Source organism: Amblyomma mixtum, chromosome 9, assembly GCF_055824585.1.
Source record: "Amblyomma mixtum isolate Tamu chromosome 9, ASM5582458v1, whole genome shotgun sequence".
NCBI lineage: Eukaryota > Metazoa > Arthropoda > Arachnida > Ixodida > Ixodidae > Amblyomma > Amblyomma mixtum.
The window spans coordinates 119,418,981-119,441,708 of NC_143020.1; the positions used below are offsets into that span (position 1 = coordinate 119,418,981).

The 22,728-nt window shown below is 46.5% G+C and overlaps 2 protein-coding genes across 2 annotated transcripts in view; both read right to left on the minus strand.

Moving 5' to 3' along the window:
• Positions 1-455: 455 nt before the first annotated feature.
• Positions 456-1,091, minus strand: LOC149330982 (uncharacterized). Its single transcript, XM_089559530.1, has one exon. The coding sequence runs from the start codon at positions 1,089-1,091 to the stop codon at positions 456-458; it is 636 nt and encodes a 211-aa protein (XP_089415656.1).
• A 645-nt stretch (positions 1,092-1,736) lies between these two features.
• The window catches only part of LOC149330983 (venom metalloproteinase antarease-like TtrivMP_A), a 35,179-nt gene continuing 14,187 nt past the window's right edge, over positions 1,737-22,728 (minus strand). Inside the window, exons 9-15 of the mRNA XM_089559531.1 lie at positions 14,815-14,867; positions 14,612-14,671; positions 11,412-11,520; positions 11,188-11,325; positions 8,726-8,876; positions 5,399-5,509; positions 1,737-1,781 (exon numbers count right to left, since the gene is read on the minus strand). Coding sequence (XP_089415657.1) covers positions 1,737-1,781; positions 5,399-5,509; positions 8,726-8,876; positions 11,188-11,325; positions 11,412-11,520; positions 14,612-14,671; positions 14,815-14,867 — 667 coding nt within the window. The remainder of the gene's footprint in view (positions 1,782-5,398; positions 5,510-8,725; positions 8,877-11,187; positions 11,326-11,411; positions 11,521-14,611; positions 14,672-14,814; positions 14,868-22,728) is intronic.

A 22,728-nucleotide genomic window follows, 5' to 3' on the forward strand; every position in this document is an offset into this window, starting at 1 on the left:
ATTTGTTCTAAGTAATTCAAAAATGTTTCAACACATCCCTGCGGCGGACGATAAACCACAATGAACAATAATTTGTTACTTAACACACACAACCCCTCATAATCAGCAGCAACAACACTAAAGTGATTGACATAGTCACAATGTAAACAGTCGCGAACAGACACACACCACCTCCACGTCTGTTTTTACGATTCAGGAAGAACGAACAGTAACCGGACAGGCTGAAACACTCAGAATCATCAGAAAGCCATGTTTCAGTTAGCATGATAACCGTGAACTCAAATGTGAAGTTATGTAAAAACACGTGAAAAGTATCTATTTTGCCACGAATAGACTGGATATTTACATTTAGCAAAGATGAGCACTGGGGAACACGAGCTACTAGGTTCTTTAACTCGTTGGTTGTGAAGAACATTCCAGTCATAGACTTACAAGCTACTTGGAAAAGGACCACTCTACTCGGTCAGTGCTCGCAAGTCATCGTCGCTCTGAATGACATGAGCAGTTTCTCCGGTTGCCTTCCTCACTAGAACCTTGCCATTTCGACACCACACATACTGATAACCAGAACGGTCCGCCAATTTCTTGGCAGATTGCAGCAGCTGCCAGTTTAACTGCGTCAGGTTTTCTGTGACTCCTACTTTAGATTCCAACTTTCTCAGGTCCTTATTGATCTGTAGCCATCGATCTCGCATGTCTTGCCGAACGAAGCGCACTATGATTCCAGGGATTTTTCCGGGCTTAGCAGGAAGCCTGTGCACAGCGCAAACGTCCTTCGGACGGAGATCAGGTAGACTAACAGATTGGGCAACCTCATTGACTGTGCAAAGCAAGTCCTCATTTTCAGATTGTTTAATACCGTGAATCACTATGTTCTGTCGCCGGCTTCTGTACTCCAAATCATTAATGGCCATTTTCAGCACTTTGACCTCTTCAGTGTCATTACGAGATTCAGTTGCCTCAACACGTTTCCGGAGTTCTTTAAATTCTGCGTCATGCCGAGACATGACCTTGAACACCTCATCATATTTGTCAGACATCATCGTGATAGACTTCTCAATGCTGTCTACTTTCTCAGGGAGGCTTTCCATCTTAGTTAGTTTATCATGTACGATTTCGTTAACGAACCAAGCCATCTTTCTCCTTCTTCCAGGAGGCATTGAACGGAGTGGTTGTATTGCAGTGTATAAACAGGCAGTAGCAATTTCTTCCATCGAAAAGATTAATGTGGGCGCCTATGCGGAGTGACTTTGGCGAAAGTCTTATAGCACACGTCATTATGTTTGTGCATAGCTGTTTTTTTTTTGTTTTTTTTTTCACTAAATCGGGACGGCTGCTTTGTACAGTAATTGAATCCGACATTTTATGACCACCAAAAGAAAACCGCAGCCCTTGGCCACTACTAGTTACTGCGCTCAAAAATAAATTAATGGAAGTATCGGTTTTACGCTTACCATGACGACAGTAAAGGAACTAGTAAAACACATGCGGTGGCCCATTGAACAATACTTTCCATGAAAGCGCTTCGAGTGGCTGACGGTAATAATTACGTATGCTTTAACTAACACTCCATGAGTCACTGAAGAACGCTTATGGAGGACATATGGCACGAAAACACAAACGTGTACGCACACAGCCTAAAAGGGGAGTCGCATTGAGAGAAATTTATTGTTCTGACATTTTCCGTGCTCTGCACCGAAATCAGATGCCTCTTCAATATAATTTTTGCAAGTATTTCAAGGATCCCATCTGTGATCTCCACATTCTCCTCTCCTGCATGTCTGCAAGAGAGACAAAAAATAAAAGGCGATTACATTCCTGGTAATGCTAATGGTAATGCGGAGGACGGAAGCGGGTAACCTTCGCTTTAATAACATTAGCGCTGAAAATTTTGAGTTCCAGATTAAGCACAGGTGCACTTACAGGAAGCAGGGCCACATAAGGGGTGCGTTGGAACTCATATTCAGTGCCCTGCCACTTTATTGTCGCAGATTTTACAAATTATCCTGCCTTAATTGGAGGTTTATTTGCGGTGAAACCGCATACAAAGCTCACATGTTGAGGTAACCTTTGTCTCGTGCCAAGATTAACAACGACACTGCATTCCATTGATTTTATGTGAGAGATTCGACGTTTAAATGCATTCAGTTTTCGTGACGTAGATTCTAGTCACAGCTCTCCAAAAAAGTCATTTAATTCTCAAGCAATGACAGTGAAGGCCTTCTGACGCAGTCGCCACCAACCTTTTTGATAAAGAAAGCTTCGGTGATTTCACGCTCAAGCTTGTCCTTGGCATAACCCAGAAAACTGCGTCTTTTTGAACGTGGGATTACATTTGCGTTGAACGTGGGATGGCCGCTTCAATCTAATAAAGGATGGTATCTGCGGATATCTTCTTGTACTTTGTCTGTCACGCAAATGTAATCCCGCTTTCAAAAAGACGCAGTTTCTTGGTTACGTTAAGAAAGAGCTTAAGGGCGAATTCATCATTGAAGCTTTCTTTATCTACAAGGCTGGTGACAATTGCGTCAGCACGCCTACACTGTCGTTGCATCAGAATGAAATGGCTTCTTTGGAGAACTGTGATTAGACCCTACTTCACGAGAAATGAATGTATTTAAACGTCAAATCGTTTGAAATAAAGTCACTTAGAACTGCAGTACCGTCTTGTCTTGTTTGTTCCTGCTTTTGTGTGTGCGTTTCATTTGGGCTGCGAATTTTTTCTACTTAATGCATAGCAACCAATTGGCTCAAACCAGCATGCTACTACTGCAATACGCAAGCTCTGTGCGCGGTCTGAGCGCAAACCAGCCTCTAGTTGAAGCGGGAGAATTTTTTGAACCTGCTGCGGAAAAGCTGAAACACTATATATTGCCCGGCTCTTCTTATCTGGTTCATGATGGTGTTCGAGTTCTATTTTTCTCGCACCTTATCTTGCGCCTGGTTAACAAAAGTTCGTATCAGATGGTTTGCGCGCAAGCTTATGGTCAATCGTTTCAGCCCACACGGCGTGGAATTGTCTTCCATTATCATGTTTGCCGGGATAACTCCCTAGCTACGAACGATGATAACGGTGTATGCCCACGTACTGGCTATTAATTTTTTGTTTGTTAATTTCTTGCGGAACTGTCGGCGGACGTTTTCAACCATTTCGCATGAGCAGTGAAGCAGGCCAAGAAAGCTACAGCTAAAAGAAGGTCCAAGAATATACGTGTCAAGCGCCTCGCTCATGCAGAGCCACACTTAAACTCAACGCTATGCTCTCGTTGTACCATTTAGGGTCTGCCCCGCCGCGGTGGCTCAGTGGTTACGGCACTCGGCTGCTGGCCCGAAAGACGCGGGTTCGATCCCGGCTGAGGCGGCGGAATTTCGACGGAGGCGAAATTCTAGAGGCCCGTGTACTGTGCGATGTCAGTGCCCGTTAAAGAACCCCAGCTGGTCGAAATTATCCGTAGCCCTTCGCTGCGGCGTCCTTCATAGCCTCAGTCGCTTTGGTACGTTAAACCCCAACAGACCGATAAACCAAACCATTTAGGTTCTTCGCACTCTTGTAAAGAATTTTTTCTCATGAACGGGTAGTAAATTATATGAAAAAATCAAACGCAATTCATGCTATAACTTCTAAATACGAACGTCACGTTTCCTAGAGGAGAGGTTGAGCAACATTATATACGTTTTGATTGTTCCTTCTGAAGTCTGTCTGCTGCCTCGGGGTAAATAGTTGCGACATTTTTGCTCGAGTGGGAAAGCCCAAGTGACACGGAGAAGCGACAGTGAGCATCCTGACGAGACGCGAGGTAATGGCGATCATATTTGCAGGAGGCTTTCGAGGTTCAAGAATAAGCAAAGCTGGAAGGACCGGGCCCAGTGTACTAGAAAGGAGCATAATTAAAGAAAGTTTAGCTGGTTTGTGCTTCATCAATAGTTGAGACATGTTTACCAGCCAGTACATAAAAGCACCAGACATGTCTCACCTACTTACCAAGCACCAGTCAGCGAAACTTTCTTAAATTATGCCTGTGGGTGAGTGCCACTTTCCGAGAGGACAACTGTATCGTTCACGCTTCGCAATAAGTTGGCACGGGATGGTTGACTTATTTTTGCATGACGTCTGAAAAAATCTAACCAATGGCCCTCTGAAAAGAATTATGCAGCAGCGTGCGACGGAAGAGGGCGCTGAAAAAGTCGCCAGAGAGAACTCGCCAACTTTCGCGCGAGATAGTGGTTTCTCTGCTCCGTGTAAGAGTGTATTTCTTGGCTCCGGTGTTCGTGACAAGAAGATGTAGTGAGTGAGCGAGTTTATGTACCGTCTTTTCCAAAGGAAATCGGGCAACGGTGGTCTGTTTCTTAACCGCGTAGCGAAGCACTTATGGCATCCCTTCATCTATGAATGCGTGTAAAGTCAGGTGAACCCTTGTCCTCACGTTTTGACACCTTTCGGTCTTCAAGGGTGCCGTAAACACTTCACTATACGGTTAAGAGGCAGGAACCTGTTGATCGGTTACTTTTGGCAAAGGGGGTGGTCTCCTCAGAAGGTGTTTCAGAGCCCCTTTAAGGAAGCATGCAGCAATTTCGGAGGCTGCCACCCATCTTTTCCTCCCCTTTAGTTTGTGCGCGCAGAATCCCGTACAGATACTACGCAGTTATACACAAGAGCACAATGCAATCAGTACAATTCTCAGTAGTGCTATTCTCCATTTTCGAAGTACAATCAAGAGGCGACATCAATTCCCTTCAGTTTTAGAACTGGTACCGCACAACGACATTACTTTCCCCGCTGGGCTGATCAGCTGTTGACATTCTAGTTTCTCTTAAGGCCTCCGTCTCTTCAGTGCGTTATTATTTTTCATTGCGATATTGTGCAGCTAAACTACCTTTATAGTGTTATTGTTATTAGAACACATGTCTGTGCTGGTTCGCGTGTTCCTTCTCGGTAAAGTGTTTCCAAGGACAATGGGGAAAAAACGTAGCAGCTGTTCTGACAGAGTTCTTTCTTTTCCGAGCCCTTGTTTTACATTAATATTGTCCCGGAGGCATGTTGAGGATAATCCAATATGCTTAAATCAATACCAGACAAACTCCGTATCTTTCTTCGAACATGGGCTCAGCATAGGCTCAGCTGAGCGTACTTAATGTGGTCTTGCCTTGAGACTTTACCTTTCTGTTCTCGGTTTTAGTTCTTTCTTTGCGTCTGTGAGCACGCTGTTCTCCTCTTTTTTTTTTTTTTGCAATGAGTGCAATGGCAAGAAAACAGTGCCACTTCTTTTTTCAAAACCCAGCGGCCTGGAAATATTTTGTTTGACATATCAGCCGTCGGACTACAAAGCATGTTATTTCTTGGCCGTAGTGAGGTCGCTGAGCTTGGTTAACATTGTGCGCGAAAGGTCGGCATACTCACACGTTCGCCGTCACATTTCATTCCTTCCAGCATATTCACTTCTATCCATTTCTGACTAGAGTCTTTTTGAAACGAGCACCTTATCCGGCATTTCTTTTTTAAGTCCGGTGTCTGAAAGTAGAAAGATCGCATTTGAAAAAGCGGGCAAGAATGGCAGCTTTCAGTGGTGTTGCGGTTTACTTTAACCTTTTTCAGAGAACAGCCTCAGGCATGCAATATTCGAGGAAACACTTGAATCGACAGAAGAGTACGAAGCCTCCAAGGAAAACTCACTTTTTTCCTTGTCAGCTATCATAGATGACCGAGTGTTGTGCTTCAGAATTTATACAATTTCCAGCATATAATTTACATAACTCACACTGATATAACTCGGTCGAAGCAAACAAACGTCTCGTTATTATCGCTACTTTCACACACAAATATTTTGTAAGTGTAACCGGGCTGTAAAAACCTGATTGTGGCACACTGCAGAGTAAGTTCTTCACTTGCTTTAAGAAACAGGACTTTAGAGGGAAAGCTCTATTACTACATGTTTCCCAAGGTCAAACTTGATGCGCGTTTGACCTTGATGCCTGTGAGCGCAGGCAAACAGCGTGACGCGCCAAGCAGTGGCGCACCTGCGCGCGCGCTCGCACGCTCCGCCGCTGTAACCTCGTGATTAGGAGATGCAAGGCTGGGAGAGGTGCAGCTGCGCGCGCTTCCGCCAGTTCCTTCTGTTCCGTCATGGCTGGCGAACGCCAGAAAAGAGGCAAATCAAGTTAACTAGTGAGCTTTCTAATTACAATAAAAGCCGCCGCGGTGGCTCAGTGGTTATGGTGCTCGGCTGCTGACCCGAAAGACGCGGGTTCGATACCGGCCGCGGCGGCTAGAATTTCTTTGGAGGAGACATTATAGAGGCCCGTGTACTGTGCATTGTCAGTGCACGTTAAAGAACCCCAGGTGGTCGAAATTTCCGCAGCCCTCTACTACGGCGTCTCTCATAGCCGTAGTCACTTTGAGACGTTAAACCCCACAAACCAACCAAACCATCTAATTACAATAAAAATAGTTTCCTTTTTGTCCGCTACACTTAAGCCAACCTCTTAATTGTGGGAAACGCAAAGCGAAAAACGCATTCCGAGCTCCGTTTCTCGCAGCAAACGTTCTTTCTCCTGCAGACCGGCTTGCTGGCCGCTCTATAGAAGGACGGGCCCGGGAGATTTTGTAGCATAGTGTTCGTGTATACACCCCCTCTGGGAATAGTTACGCGAAGGTCTGCCATTATGTTCTAAGCTTTGCGCGAAAGCCGCATGTCTTGTGACAGCAGCCATGATACTCAGGGAAATGTGCGCTCATGCGAAGCGCACTGCGCCTGTGAAGTCGGCTGAGCCGAAACTAATAAAGTGGCAGGCGGAAGCACCCTTTCTCCTCTCGGTAGTGGCTATACAATACCCCCTTAGTCTGATAACCAGGCTGTACTCAAGATGGGAGTTGCTGGCCCCCTTCGGCTCATACGTTCGGTATGAGCCGAAGCTGGTTTGAACATCTGGCGTCAGTGAAATCATGTCGCTCCGCGAAAAGTATTAGGAGAGGCGTAGGGAGAACAGTCGCGCAACTCTGCTGCCTACGGGACCATATGAAGAAACACTATTGTAGGGATCCTGCTGGTCCATCTAGGGTTGGCTGCAGTACCTTCGCATTCAGGGACGGTGAGTGATGGTGCATGGGGTTTACGGCTGTGTGACGTCGCGAGCGCAGCAAGAAAACGTCGGTACTTCGATCGCTGTTAGCTTCAAAGTGTGGGGCTGCAGGCCGACGGCGCCGTTCACTTAGCACCGCTGCGGGAAGTTTGCTGTGAGTGGGAGAACTGTCTTCGCGCCTGGTTTTATTAAACCTCATCATTAGTAATAGCCATGTCAGTTTTTAGAGCTTCTAAAACCCTATCACCTGAGGCTCTATACCTCAACAAATTTCGGTCATCTCGCCCGCTGTTCGACACCCACGCAGGTGTGGAGAGCGCACAGCGGCGCCCGCCACCCCGTGACGTTACCCCGTGGTAAACGTGCCAAGTGATCTTCACTGCCCGCCCATATGGAGGTGTAGCCGCGGCTCCCTGTTCCAGCTCAGGCAGGGTAGAGTTCGGGTGGTACATGCTCTGCTGGTCACTTCGTGGTGCACTGCACTGTCACTGCACTGCCGTATGGTGACGCACTGCTCTGCACTGCCGGAGTTCCGCACTGCCGTATGGTTCTTGAAGGGTGCGCGAGGTGACCGAAATTGGTTAGGCTACGGCGCCGGAGGTAACCACGTTTTCTAGATTCGAAAAATTGATACAGCGATTAATAAATGCCAGTGACAAACCTCAAATTGTTATAACGCACTTCTGTGCAGTAGTGAATAGTTTAGCTTTTAGAATTATGCTAACTAGCATAGCACCTAACATGATTTTTTTTTCATTGCTGACGCCTGACAATACTGCTTTTACAATGTCGCAGAAGCCATCTTTATAGTAACGCGCTTAGCATGGCTTGCAATACCCAGACGGTGATAAGAGCTCACTTCGGGAAGCAATGCGTGCCGGGCGCTGCTGCAAAGTTTTCTACATAGGTGCCCATCAGCCTGCTTGCGTGTCGTGCACTAAAACATGGTGCATTCATTTCCAGTGCATTGCATATCATGCTCAGCACGACTGTACATCAAAAGCCTGTTCTTAAATCTTACTGTTGGGCAACCTAGCATATACAGTATTGTGCATCTTTATCGTGAAGACTATTAAGATTTTCTCGCCTCAACCACTGGCTCGTTCAACGCTGAAAGTGCGCACAGAACTTAGTTATCGCGGTAACTTTTGTCTCGTAGTAAGTTTGTCAACAGAACTTACCTGGTTCAGCCGCGCATGATGCAAACCCATAATCGCCTGCCGCGTAACCGACGAACCGAAAGCCGCTAACTCTGGATTTTCGCGGAAGGGCGTTCGTGGCGCCATCTGTTGTTTGCATAGGAAAGCGCCACGATGCGAAGGGCGGCGAGGTCAGCAGTACAAGCTGCGCAGGTCCTTCGATGGCGTCACTGCCGCACTTCGCGGCAATCCGGCGCTGGCGACTTTCAGTTCATCGATCTCGGCGTAGACGATCATAGAGTTACATCCTTCGCGGCTCAATCATGTAAGTATCATTGTAAAACTTGCTGCGATTCAAACGTTACCACATTACGCAATCGCGTGCTCAGTTTTACCGCAAATGAGCCAGCGGTTGAGGCGAGAAAAATTTTTGAAGTCATCACGATAAGATGCACAATACTGTATTAGCACAGTCTCATCATAATAAGAAGTGCATGCCACTTGTTCACCTCTTGAGGGTAGACATTTTTTTCGTGTCCATTGTGCTTGAGGATTAGTCTGCAGTATTCAGTTTCGTTAATCATTTGGCCGGGGACCTCTCTGTGCTTCTCCATGTAGTATGTTTTCGCTGACTCCACAAGACATTTTAGCGAAAGCGTCCTGCATTTAGGGATAAACAGTTATGACAGGTGTATGTGTGAGAGCAAGATTAAATTGTGGAGGGTGTTAAAACAAAGAGAAGCAAGGCAGAAGGCGATCGTATCCCAGAAACTGCATTCACGTGCAGGGTGTTTCAATTTCTGGTAAATAATTAAAAAAAAACATGCTAATTACCAGTAACACAGAAGAGCCGTTTCTGCACCTATGTTTGGCTACCAAGGAGACATAAAGCGCAAGGATTATAGCTGTCAAGCTTCGATTTAATTAAATTTGTCTGCCTTGTTAATGCAGACGCTCTTCTGATGAGTATTCTCCACGGAGCGAGTTTTCATTAATAACTATCCTCAATAGGGAAGGCAAAAGTTATAGTGAATTCTATACTAGTCAGATTCTTCAAACTTTCACTCTATTATCGTGGTCGGCTTTATCCATAACATTTCAGTGCAGCTTGAACCGCTTCGCGGGCTATGTATGACACATGCGATGCAGCCTTCCCGCTTATGCAACTCTTTACCACAGAACTGTGGTTGTTGCCTTAGCGTCTGATCCTACATTTGCTGCTCTGGATTTTCTGCTTACCAAATCTGCTTCTTAATATGCATGGATTAGTTGTTGATCATCGCTTCCGCCGTCTACTGGTTAGAAAGCTGGTTAGAGGCATTCACGAAGCCTGACGAGGGGATGCCATCGATGCGCATGCACATATCCATCTTCTGCGTTCATTTGCCTGTGACCGCGTGCGATTAACGTGAATTTTATTACTGCTGAGTGATAGCTCCAGTGTTCATATAAAAGCATCATTTTTAGTGGGCTACGTTGAGCGGTTCGCAAATTATTCCAGTCCATCTGGAATTTGCCACACCGTAGAGTTTGTTTTCCCGAGTATGTATCGGCATTTGTGCCTCCTGCAGTAATCTAGTAGGTTTTCTGAAGTGCTGACCTATTTACACTTGTTTCTGTGTTCGCGACGGCACCATTCGCATGCACGTTCCCGAACCACAGTAGCAATGCTTATTCCATTTCACCGAAATACGCTTGGCTCTATCGCAAGGTGCATGACTCCGCAGTGACGATGAATAGCCATTTCGTAGAGTTCCGGATTATTGTTGGAATCGTTGGCCAATCGCGGCCTAGACAATGCTTAATATGAATTTATCCGCGTACTGTTTGGATTGACTTAAATGTTTTTTTTGTTTTTTTGCGGCATGTATTGGTAGATTCACTTTCGTGCACCTGCGTCATGTTCTGTTTCTTTGTGTTTGTGCTCGCCTTGCCTAGAACTTAGGTTCATAAGTTGTCAAGGAGCCCCCAGCGACTCCTTCCTTTTCGTGCAGTGGACTCATTTATAATTGTAATGTTACCAAAGCCAGAGATGGTCTTCCGTGTGTGAGCTGGACAGCGCCGCCTCCCAGTCCTCAGTTGTTGGGCTATATCTTTATTGTTCTCACATGTCCATACCATGTGATATAAGTTAACCACTTCACCGCAGAAGGCTCAGTGCGGATCTTACGAATTTGGAAACATGTACCTAAATTTTACCGGGTAGCCTTTCATGTAATCAGTTCGAAATCGTCACCATCGTCATCATTCATTCATTCTCTCTGCGCCAAGGTTGTTTGCTAAGGCCCCGGAACAGTGGACGAGCGCTATGTCCAGTTTGAGTGCGGAAGCAGCGAGGCCCACAGCTCGCTATACAGCAGTGTAAAAAAACAAACTACTTAACGCGGCTCCACGCAAATCATTAAAAGCAGCGAGAAAGTTGAACCCACTCTTTAGGTGAGAAAAGCAGCTTATGGCGGCGTGTAGACAAGCCGGGACACCAACAAGGGAGAACATTTTCGTTCCCCGGCTCTATGAACACACGCGAGTGAAGACAAGAACACGTTCAACAGCCAAAAGCCTTGGGCAATACAATACCCCAGTGTGGACTCCCCTATGAGCTGTCCTAGAAATCGATACGGTTTGCATGGAATGATTTTCATGATTACGAATGTACTCTCGTCTTAGAAACAGATTGCATGCAATGAATTTCATGATGTATATAATCTCGACGAAGAAACAGTTTATGGTTCTTTAAAAATCCCAAACGTCCCTTATGTGTACGTGTGGTATTTTTTCTTAACCTTCCTCCTGACTGATTTTCTTTCGCTTGTTTCTAACAGTGCCTGTAGGTACACTTCCACTTCCATGCGGCAGCTGTTTTCCTGTACTTTCTGCTTTTCAGCGGTTACGCTTGGTGATATTAGAGTAGCGTGTGTCTTTTCGCAAATTCATTACTTCCGACAAAAGACGTAGGAGCACTGCAACTTACCTCACTACTCTCCTGATTTGTTCTTCGCTGCAAGAAGAAAGACGGTACTTGTTCGTGCCACCTTTTTGGTAACTCATGAGGAATCCATGGGACCACGAGCATTGGCTCTTGTCGTCTTTGTCGTGATGCGCCCCCAACCTGCACGTTGAATAGAAATCTATAGCCCCGTGTGCATTCATAATGACTTAGCAACGAACCGAAATCCACTCAGCTGCAGCACTTACGAGTGGGCAAGCTCGTGAGCCATCGTACGGACGCCTCTGTAGGCTTTCGCGATATCTTCCCCCAAGGCGACTCGTTGTGGAGTGCACACTTTACCCGTGCGAGCAACCCCTGAAAAAGAAAAATTAAACAGCGCTTTCAGTCCCTGGCAAAGTTTGATGAAGGTCAGTGGCTTTAGGCGCTAACCGCTTCTGAACGATGAAGTGCCTCGCTATCTTTATAATCGGCACCGCACTTCTCGTCTGCAACGATGAAAAAAAAAACATTTCAACTCTTCTTACCATCACACTTTCTATTCGTACAACACTACACACTCAAGTGGTGCTCGTGGAACCATATCCAGAAATCCTGGACAAGCGCATTTCTCAACGGGCAATAGTTTATATGCGCTATTTACGCCGCCGCGGTGGCTCAGTGGCTATGGTGCTCGGCTGCTGACCCAAAAGACGCGGGTTCGATCCCGGCCGCGGCGGCTAGAATTTCTTTGGAGGAGAAATTCTAGAGGCCCGTGTACTGTGCGATGTCAGTGCACGTTAAAGAACCCCAGGTGGTCGAAAATTCCGGAGCCCTTCACTACGGCGTCTCTCATAGCCTTAGTCGCTTTGGGACGTTAAACCCCATAAACCAAACCAAACCAAACCTTTATATGCGCTATTTCTTCATATATCATCAGACTTCACTACGATAATCAATATACCCGCCGACGTTCCTTCGGCAGGCCTGCATTTTTTCCTGTTAACGTTTTTGCTTCGGTCAAAAACCTCCGCTACTGTTTTTCAAGGGCAGTCTTAACTACTCGATGCGAGCGATGGAAAACATTAAAAGAAAGATTTTGCTACGCATCAGAAGAATGGCCATTACCTTCGATAATTTCCTTGGAATACCTTGAATTATTCCGCAGTAGCCTCACAATTAAAATTAGTGTCCAATAATTTTCGACTTGTCACCTCTAAGAGCTTAAGATTATTTGTTTCAAAACAGGGTTTATTGGCAAGGGAAGCTCCGTTGCGAAGTTTAGGCAGCACATGAAACCACAAGTCCCGACCTGAGCAGTTAGCGCGCTTGTCTCGCGTGGTAGGTTGGCGCTGCCGCTGCAGCCTCTGATCATCTTCATCTTTACAGTTCTGTATGTAATTCAAAATTTATTTTGCAGCCAAAGTTCCCCATTTCGCCTAATCTGTTTGCCGCTAATGTGGGTTTGAGATTCATTGTTCAGGGTTTATTCTTTTGCTGACCTGTTAATTATAAATTTGTTAATCGGTGACGCTCCGATGATTGCACCTACCACTGCACAGCATTGCACAGAGACTCTACAAATATCACTTGCCCTGAGTGGATCTTTGCTGCATGCCCTGTTTCCTGTTGTCATTCTGGTTTCATGATCTGAGTTGTGGATGATGTTTCGCAAGTCTCGCAAAGATTTACAGAATTAAAAAAAAAAACACGCCTTCCAGTTTGAATGATCGTATATATCGTGCTTTTGATTTCACTATGCATGCAGAGCTACGCACGTTTTTGGTGATAGGTGCTGCCAAGACACCATATGAATTATTAGAACAAGGATACCACAGTAAGCATTTCAGTTTAGAAGAAGAGGGGCGGCGTTTAGAAACGGAATGGCAGAAGCATGTTTTATGAGGAAATCTTCTTGTTTAAGGAAACACGAAGAACGCTGCCTCTTTTTAATACGAAAGTAGGGTTGCTGCAGCTTCCGGAAACCAGGTCTGTGTTGAAGTGGCATTTTGTGTTGAAGTCACCCACCAGCCACCTCCCCTCGGCACCGCCAACGTAGGGGGCTGCCCACGCATCCACTGCCACCTTTCATCCCCCACCCCACCCTACACAGCCCACCTTGACCATTCAGAAGCACCATCTACCATCCACCCACCTACCGCTACCTTCCAGGAGAGCCGCCAAACCAACCCTTCTACTTACACCTTCCACAAGGAGGCCCTCCCACTAAAGCTCACGCAGCAGTGGAACGCAAAAATGACAGCGAAATCAAATTCCAAGACGCAGTGGTATAGCCACCTATCCTTCCACCTCTCTAAACCACCCCACCTCCCTAGATATGGGGCTGTCCGCGTACCCACCGCCACCCACGACCCACCTCCACCCACCGGAAAGATTGCGTCGCACGAGTGAAGCCTTGGCTTAGAGTAAAAACATTAAGAAGCATCAAAGCAGTCATCGACAGCATAACCAACTGCGTTCGCAGAATTGTCAGATAAAATGTTCAATAGCCCTATAATCGTTTCTTTTTGGTCCTCAAGCGTCAGTCAAACTTCAACAAAAATAGCGCAGGAACAGAACAAAGACAAGAAAGAACACACACCAGCGCTCAGTCAAACCGCTTTCGGCGGTTTCGCACTTGGCTTTCCGATAAAAATGTTTTAATGTGTTGGCAGTACAGTTCTCTTTGAGCAAAAAGTCGTCGTGTGTGCGTGTGTGTGGTGTGTGTGCGCGTGTGTGTGTCTGTGTCTGTGCGTGTGTCTGTGCGTGTGCGCGTGCGTGTGCGTGTGCGCGTGCGCGCGTGTGTGCGCGTGCGCGCGTGTGTGCGCGTGCGCGCGTGTGTGCGTGCGCGTGCGTGCGCGTGTGTGTGCGTGCGCGTGCGCGTGTGCGTGCGCGTGTGTGTGCGTGCGCGTGCGCGTGTGCGTGCGTGCGCGTGTGTGTGTGTGCGCGTGTGTGTGCGTGCGCGTGTGTGTGCGTGCGCGTGCGCGCGCGTGCGCGTGTGTGTGCGTGCGCGTGTGTGTGCGTGCGCGTGTGCGTGTGCGTGCGTGCGTGCGTGCGCGTGCGTGCGTGTGCGTGCGTGTGCGTGCGTGCGCATGTGTGCGTGTGTGCGCGTGCGCGTGCGTGTGTGTGTGCGCGTGCGCGTGCGCGTGTGTGCGTGTGTGTGCGTGCGTGTGAGATATACTCCATTGATCAACAACGTAAAATAAATAAATATAAAAACCCTGTATTCCTTGGTTTCTGTGACTGTTCGCTTCTCTGATGTGTGTGCGTGCGTGCGCGCGCGCACGCGCGTAATCCCCACGCCCCTAGCAGATAGTAGCAAATCAGGACACCTTCCGGTCACCCTCTAGGCTAGGGACGTGTTTCCACCGGAGCAACCTACAGTGAGCGCACCTCTGGAGACCCACCGGTAAAAATGCATCTCACACCTGCTTGCCCCCACCCTCCCGGCCATGCTACTCGTACCCACTTGGGCCCTCCAGAAGTTCTACCACCCCCACCCATGCGTCCACTTCCGCCCTTAGAAGTTCTGCTCCCATCAAAAGCGATGGAGAAATCAAATTCAAATACGCAATGCCAATGCAGTGAATGTAAAAGCAAAATGTATAACCATTACTGCTAGCGCAGATTCGTCGCATCCCATCGCATTATCGCCTGGGCATTCTTTCTTACCTGTTACTGTCCGAACGAGTTCTCCCTTCGAGTTACTTCCTGCGATGTCTCGGCTGCAAAATATTTGTGTACATAGATCGAGTATATTAGGAGAATGACGGAAGTAAATTTATACATGCACATAAACTGAAACATAGTCGCTACAGTTGCATACACCTTGCGATGTGCAAGGTAAAATTTCTTTTGCGCGGTTTGTTGCATTTTTAATGACATTTTGATGAAATTAGAAGGCGCTGACCAAAAGAAAAGATGAGATGACGTTTCGGCTCCCCCACGGGAGCCTTGTTCACAATGAGGCAGAACGTAGCTGCGTTGTCCATTTTATACACGGCGCAAGAGCGAACCTAGGCACCTGGCGTAGATTGGGGGCAAGTTTCCGTCATTCCGATTAAGCGTATCTGCTGTCGTCTGGATAATCAGCGATTCCAGATAGAGGCGTGATATCTTGTCCTTTTCTTTTTCGATCACACGTGCCTCTGCCCAGTCTATGTTGTGTCTGGCGGATACTGAGTGCTCGGCAAGCGCATTTTGATCTGCGCGCCGGTATTTGACGTCATTCTTGTGATCAGGCAGTCTCCGCTCAAAGTCACCCGACTCGCCAATGTACACAGACGGGCAGTCCGCACATGGGATCGAATAAATAACACCTGGGAACTTTTCCTTCTTCAGTTTATCTTTGACGTGCACAAGCTGACTCCTCAGCTTTCGAGCGGGTACATGCGCGGTCTTTACATCGTATGACCGTAATATGCGCGCCAAAGGTTCGCTGATGCCAGGGACATAGGGAATCGCGGCTCGTTTCTCGGAAGGAAAAGTTCCCAGGTGCTATTTATTCGATCCCATGTGCGGACTGCCCGTCTGTGTACATTGGCGAGTCGGGTGACTTTGAGCGGAGACTGCGTGATCACAAGAATGACGTCGAAAACCGGCGCGCAGATCAAAATGCGCTTGCCGAGCACTCAGTATCCGCCAAACACAACATAGACTGGGCAGAGGCACGTGTAATCGAAAAAGAAAAGGACAAGATATCACGCCTCTATCTGGAATCGCTGATTATTCAGACGACAGCGCATACGCTTAATCGAAATGACAGGAAACTTGCCCCCAATCTACGCCAGGTGCCTGGGTTCGCTCTTGCGCCGTGTATAAAATGGACAGCGCAGCTACGTTCTGCCTCATTGTGAACAAGGCTCCCGTGGGGGAGCCGAAACGTCATCTCATCTTTTCTTTTGGTCAGCGCCTTCTAATTTCGTCATGTACCATCCCGACCAGATGAGTTCCCGTCAAACACTAGACTTAATGACATTTTTATCATAATAAAACCAATAGTAATGTTTATAAGAACCTAAAACAGATATGCAGGATATTGAGCGATTTATTTATTTATTTATTTATCATCATACCCACAGCGCCATTGGCTGGCATTACAGTGGGGGGGTAGAAGAAAAAGTACACAAATGCAACCGCGTGCAGGTGATTACAAAAAAAAGATAACAATGAGATAGAAAGAACACGGAATTATTATACACAAAAAAATGTCACAGCATGGAAGAAAATGAATCATTTGATAATATGGACACTACTTCCTCAGGCAGCTTGTTCCATTCCGAAACCGTTTTGGGGAAAAAAGACATTTTAAAAAGGTCAGTCCGGCACCTGTATTCTTTAACTTTAAGTGAATTATCTCTACGTAAAGACACGTAATCAGGGTTGGCTATATATTTGGTTCTGTCTATTCCAGTTCTAGAATGAAATATATTATGAAATAATTTTAAACGCAGTACTTTCCTACGTTTTTGAAGTGAGTCCCAACCCAAAGATTTTTTAGCGCTCGTTACACTAAAATATCGCCCATAGTTATTGAAAACAAAACGAACGGCCAAATTCTGAACTCTTTCTAGCTTTTGAACGTCAAGCAAGGTTTTCGGATCCCAGACTGTGCAAGCATACTCAAGTATGCTTCTAACGTTTGTATTATACAGCAGTTCTTTAGTCTTTAAAGGGAAAAGTTTAGCGTTACGTCGCAGGAAACCTAAAACACGACAGGCTTTGGCAGTAACGAAATGCACGTGACGATGCCAAGACATTGAACTTGTTAAATATACACCAAGATATTTAAATTCCAACACTGAAAGCAGTCTGCTATTATTTATGTTATAAGTGAAAATATGGGGAACCTTCTTTTTAGTGAAACACATATGTACAGATTTTTGTAAGTTAATATGCATTCTCCAGTTCTCACACCACTGGGCCACTTTACACAAATCCTGTTGTAATGCATCGCAGTCACTTTGATCGTTAATAATTCTATACAATACACAATCGTCCGCAAAAAGACGCATGTATGAAGAAATACCTGAAAAGATGTCATTCATGTAAATTATGAACAGTAATGGGCCCAAGACGGATCCCTGAGGCACCCCTGATGTTACAGCCACCTCATGCGATTGTTTCCCGTTGACAACAACACATTGGCGCCTAACGCTCAAATATTCCTTTATCCACCTAATAACGTTCTCATTTATGTTGTACCAGTATAATTTTTGTATTAATAAGGAATGTGATACAACGTCAAAGGCCTTCTTAAAATCTAGAAAAATACAGTCAACAGAATATCCCTTATCTAAAGCACTTGACAGGTCATGTACAAATTCGGTAAGCTGGGTGACACACGAGTAACCACTGCGAAAGCCATGTTGATTAGTATTTAATAATGAATGTATACTAAGATGATTCATAATACTAGTATAAAACACATGCTCTAAAACTTTGCATAATACACTGGTCAAGGACACTGGTCGATAATTTGAAACAACATTCCTAGGTCCCGATTTATGTATAGGTACAACATAGGCAAGCCTCCATTCATCAGGCAAGGAGCCTTCCTGTAATGACTTTGTGAAAAGAATTTGAAGGTACCTTGACAACGCAAAAGCGCAAGAAGAGAGCAGGATCGTGGGTAAGCCGTCCGGACCGGTGGCACTGTTATCTTTTAAGCGTTCTAAGAGCGACACAATTCCTCGCTGATCAAATTCAATGTTCTCCATGGGTTCCGTACAGTTCAAGGCAAGGCGAAAATCGGCAGGGCTATTGCTGTCCTCAGCAGAAAAAACGGAGCTGAAAAACGTGTTAAAGCACTTGGCTTTCTCCAGATTATCATGAACGATACTTCCGTTGTGATCGAGTGGCGGGATAGACAATTCATCCTTTCTGTTTTTTTTTATGTACTGCCAAAATTCTTTAGGGCGATCCTGGATACGCATGTCGAAAGACTGAAAGTAGGTAAATTTAGCCTCTTTGACCGAAGCATTCATATCCTTTGTAATCTTTTTTAACTGATCCATGTTATCTTCCGACGGATTTCTTTTGAAGCGCGCATATAGTTGTTGCCTCTTTTCAACGACTCTGCGCAGCGCTTTTGTGAACCATGGCTTGCTTTTGCTGCGACGTTTCGTCATCACCCATGACGGCACATGCTGCTCACGCAAATCAAAAAGTTTGGCTGTCAGTGTGCGCCACAGCTCATCAACGCTGAGTGAATCAGACAATGTTTCGTACACATCGACATAGGATTCAAGTGCCCGGGCTATCTCGGGGAAATTTGCCTTTCGGTAACTGTAAATGCGCCGATTGCCACAGTCTTCAAGTTTAACATACTGAAAGTTCATTTCCGCTAAAACACAACTGTGATCACTGATACCGGGCACTACAAGGGTAGAACAAGCTGCCGATGGTTGGTTAGTGAATAATAAATCCAAAACATTGTTGCCACGGGTTGGCTGCAGCACTAATTGGGATAAGCTAAATGAATTGCACAGATTTAACAATTCTTTGCCTACTGCGGAATTGGCTCTAGACGGAAGACATCCTGAGCTCCAGTCTAATTCAGGAATGTTAAAGTCACCTCCAACAACTAAACAGTCAGTTTTAACAGTTTCAATCATATCAGTTAGGTCGCTGATGGGTTCAAGCTGATTTCCAGGTGGCCTGTAAAACGAGCAAACTGATAGTAATTTACCATTTAAAAGTCTAATTTGAGCCCATACTGCCTCACATGTCCCAACATCAATTTCCATCTTACGAGAACTAACTAAGACGTCCACCAGTATAAATACGCCTCCTCCGTGCCTGTCTCGATCTTTTCGATAGCTGATATAGTTACTCGGAAAAACTTCGCTATCGCTAACATCCCCATTCAGCCATGATTCACATCCGATCACAACGGAAGGTCTCGCCATGTCAATTAGACCATGTAGCTTGTCCACTTTATTCTTAATACTTCTGCAGTTTAGTACTAGAATCGACAAAACAGAGTGATCCGGCTTAACTTGTCAAGAGGCTCGAACTACCTGCCCCTGAGATTCGTCGTAAATGTACTTGACATTATTCAAGTAAAGGACATCGTATTTCAGATGTGCTTTGCCATTGGGTCCCTTGCGAGTTTTGGCGTAGTCCCATAGCATTTTCCTCTTGTTTCGTACTGGTTCAGAGAAGTCCTCTGAAATGCTAGTAGAACTTCCTTTCAATTTCTTCGCATTTGACAGAACAGCCTCTTTCTCTTTGAATGAACTAAAATTAACAATTATTGGGCGAGTTCCTTCTGAACGGAACCGTCCGAGGCGATGGGCTCTTTCGATTCTGGGGTCTATTCCCAGAGTAGATCTACACAAATCTAGGACAAGTTTTTCAGAAATTGGTTGTGACTCGCGTTCATCCTCGTCCTTAATTCCATAAAAGAGCAGATTGCACCGTCGAGATCGATTTTCAAGATCGTCCACTTTCTTCATCAGAGTCTGCCACTCGGAACGCTGTCTTTCACTACTCGCCCTACAGTCCTCGACAGCGGCCCTCATTTCCTCAAGACCTGCAATCTTTGCTTCTAAATTGGCCATACGGGCATTCAGATCCGACATAGCTGTTTTGTTTTCATCCTGATAACTCTCGATAGTTGCAAGTTTTTCCTTAATTTCTGTCTGGCCTTGCAAAAGCTGCTGCAGGATTGCATCGCTAGGTCCTGGGTTAACTTCTATGTCGCCGCACAAAACCAGAAGCAAAAGGTAAAACGCAGCTCTTCGAAATAAAGAAAAACGACACCTTCTGCGTAACATAGGTCTGTGTGCTACAGAATGAGAAGAAACGCATGCATACAATACAGGGGGTGGAACCGGCAAAGCGTACACTAAACATATATTGAAATATGTGTCACTAACCTGCGTGAAAAGCAGTAAATGCGTGAGCGGCAACGCCATTTCGGTATCGCCGGTTCCACGCCCCAACGATGAAGTGACGATTCCCGCCTTTTGTAGAGTGTAGTGGCACGGGCTGTAAAACCATGGTGGGTTGACTGGCACCGCACAATGTCCAAAATCGGCTGCGAGGCACACACAATCGTTGAAGTCGACCGTGGTTAGCACAGGTGAAAGCTTGGTGAAGGAACCAGTATCCAGCGTAGACGAATCATGCACAGCAGACAAATCCTCGGCATGAAAGCAGTGACTTGAATAACCAGCGATGAATACCTGCGTGAAAAGCAGTAAATGCGTGAGCGGCAACGCCATTTCGGTATCGCCGGTTCCACGCCCCAACGATGAAGTGACGATTCCCGCCTTTTGTAGAGTGTAGTGGCACGGGCTGTAAAACCATGGTGGGTTGACTGGCACCGCACAATGTCCAAAATCGGCTGCGAGGCACACACAATCGTTGAAGTCGACCGTGGTTAGCACAGGTGAAAGCTTGGTGAAGGAACCAGTATCCAGCGTAGACGAATCATGCACAGCAGACAAATCCTCGGCATGAAAGCAGTGACTTGAATAACCAGCGATGAATACCTGCGTGAAAAGCAGTAAATGCGTGAGCGGCAACGCCATTTCGGTATCGCCGGTTCCACGCCCCCTGTTTATAAGATTGGGGGCAAGTTTCCGTCATTCCGATTAAGCGTATCTGCTGTCGTCTGGATAATCAGCGATTCCAGATAGAGGCGTGATATCTTGTCCTTTTCTTTTTCGATCACACGTGCCTCTGCCCAGTCTATGTTGTGTCTGGCGGATACTGAGTGCTCGGCAAGCGCATTTTGATCTGCGCGCCGGTATTTGACGTCATTCTTGTGATCAGGCAGTCTCCGCTCAAAGTCACCCGACTCGCCAATGTACACAGACGGGCAGTCCGCACATGGGATCGAATAAATAACACCTGGGAACTTTTCCTTCTTCAGTTTATCTTTGACGTGCACAAGCTGACTCCTCAGCTTTCGAGCGGGTACATGCGCGGTCTTTACATCGTATGACCGTAATATGCGCGCCAAAGGTTCGCTGATGCCAGGGACATAGGGAATCGCGGCTCGTTTCTCGGAAGGAAAAGTTCCCAGGTGCTATTTATTCGATCCCATGTGCGGACTGCCCGTCTGTGTACATTGGCGAGTCGGGTGACTTTGAGCGGAGACTGCGTGATCACAAGAATGACGTCGAAAACCGGCGCGCAGATCAAAATGCGCTTGCCGAGCACTCAGTATCCGCCAAACACAACATAGACTGGGCAGAGGCACGTGTAATCGAAAAAGAAAAGGACAAGATATCACGCCTCTATCTGGAATCGCTGATTATTCAGACGACAGCGCATACGCTTAATCGAAATGACAGGAAACTTGCCCCCAATCTACGCCAGGTGCCTGGGTTCGCTCTTGCGCCGTGTATAAAATGGACAGCGCAGCTACGTTCTGCCTCATTGTGAACAAGGCTCCCGTGGGGGAGCCGAAACGTCATCTCATCTTTTCTTTTGGTCAGCGCCTTCTAATTTCGTCATGTACCATCCCGACCAGATGAGTTCCCGTCAAACACTAGACTTAATGACATTTTTATCATAATAAAACCAATAGTAATGTTTATAAGAACCTAAAACAGATATGCAGGATATTGAGCGATAGTAAAGTCCTGTTTATTTTTCCTGTCGTCATACGTTCATGTCCTACAGGAACACGAATGGCAGCGAGCAGGGGTAAATACACACGCCGGCTAATGATTGAGTTTGTCCAAGCACATGGTCAGTTTTTTTTGTGTGTGTGTGTAAATTTCAGAGTAGTGATCAGTGCTCGGCAGAACCCCAGCAGGCTGTGGCTGTTGCCTTGGTGCTCCCGAGGAAGAAAAACACAACACCCTGGCGGATAATAAAGCCGTAGAAGTGAAACCAGCTCCGAGTCAGAGCCGGAGTGACGGCTACAGCAGCCCGGATCCTCCGAAAGAGCAACGTTATTTCCATGGATAAACCGCGGGAGAGGGTTACCGCACAAGAAGGGACCAAAGCGAGTGCGTTCAGCGCCGGTAGCGCTGCTTCTGCGCCAAAAGGGGCATGGCACCATCCAGACTGCGCAGCTTGGGTGTGATGAGATGCAGATTGTCAGATGGGCACAAATTATGCCTTGTTTTACGAAGAGAAGAGGTCACGAGGGGCGTGTTCAATGCGAACCAGTGCAAGGGAGCGTGCGAGCCGCCAGACACAATGTTCTGACGTACAGTCGGGGACAAAAGTCTCCGGACCACGTGTTGCTCTAACGAAGCCGATAGCTCTGCTATTAGTCGGCGGCTGGAGACCACACTTGTGGAGATAGAAGTAAATTTTTGTTCTTTCATCTCCACAAGTGCGGTCTCCAGCCGCTGTCTGATAGAGCTATCGGCTTCCTTACAGGAACACGTGGTCCGGAGACTTTTGTTCCTCACTGTACCATTAGATTGCGACTGACGCGTCTAAGTAGGCCTTGGTGCGGATGACGAGGTGGGGCATTGGAAGTAGAACGTTCTTGCGGGCTAGTTGGTTCTTTGCAAACAGATTAGTAGTGCGCGAATGGGACAGGACAGGAGAACCAGGAACACAGACAACACAGGCGCAGACTTCCAAATGTTTATTCGAGACTGAAAAGCAAAC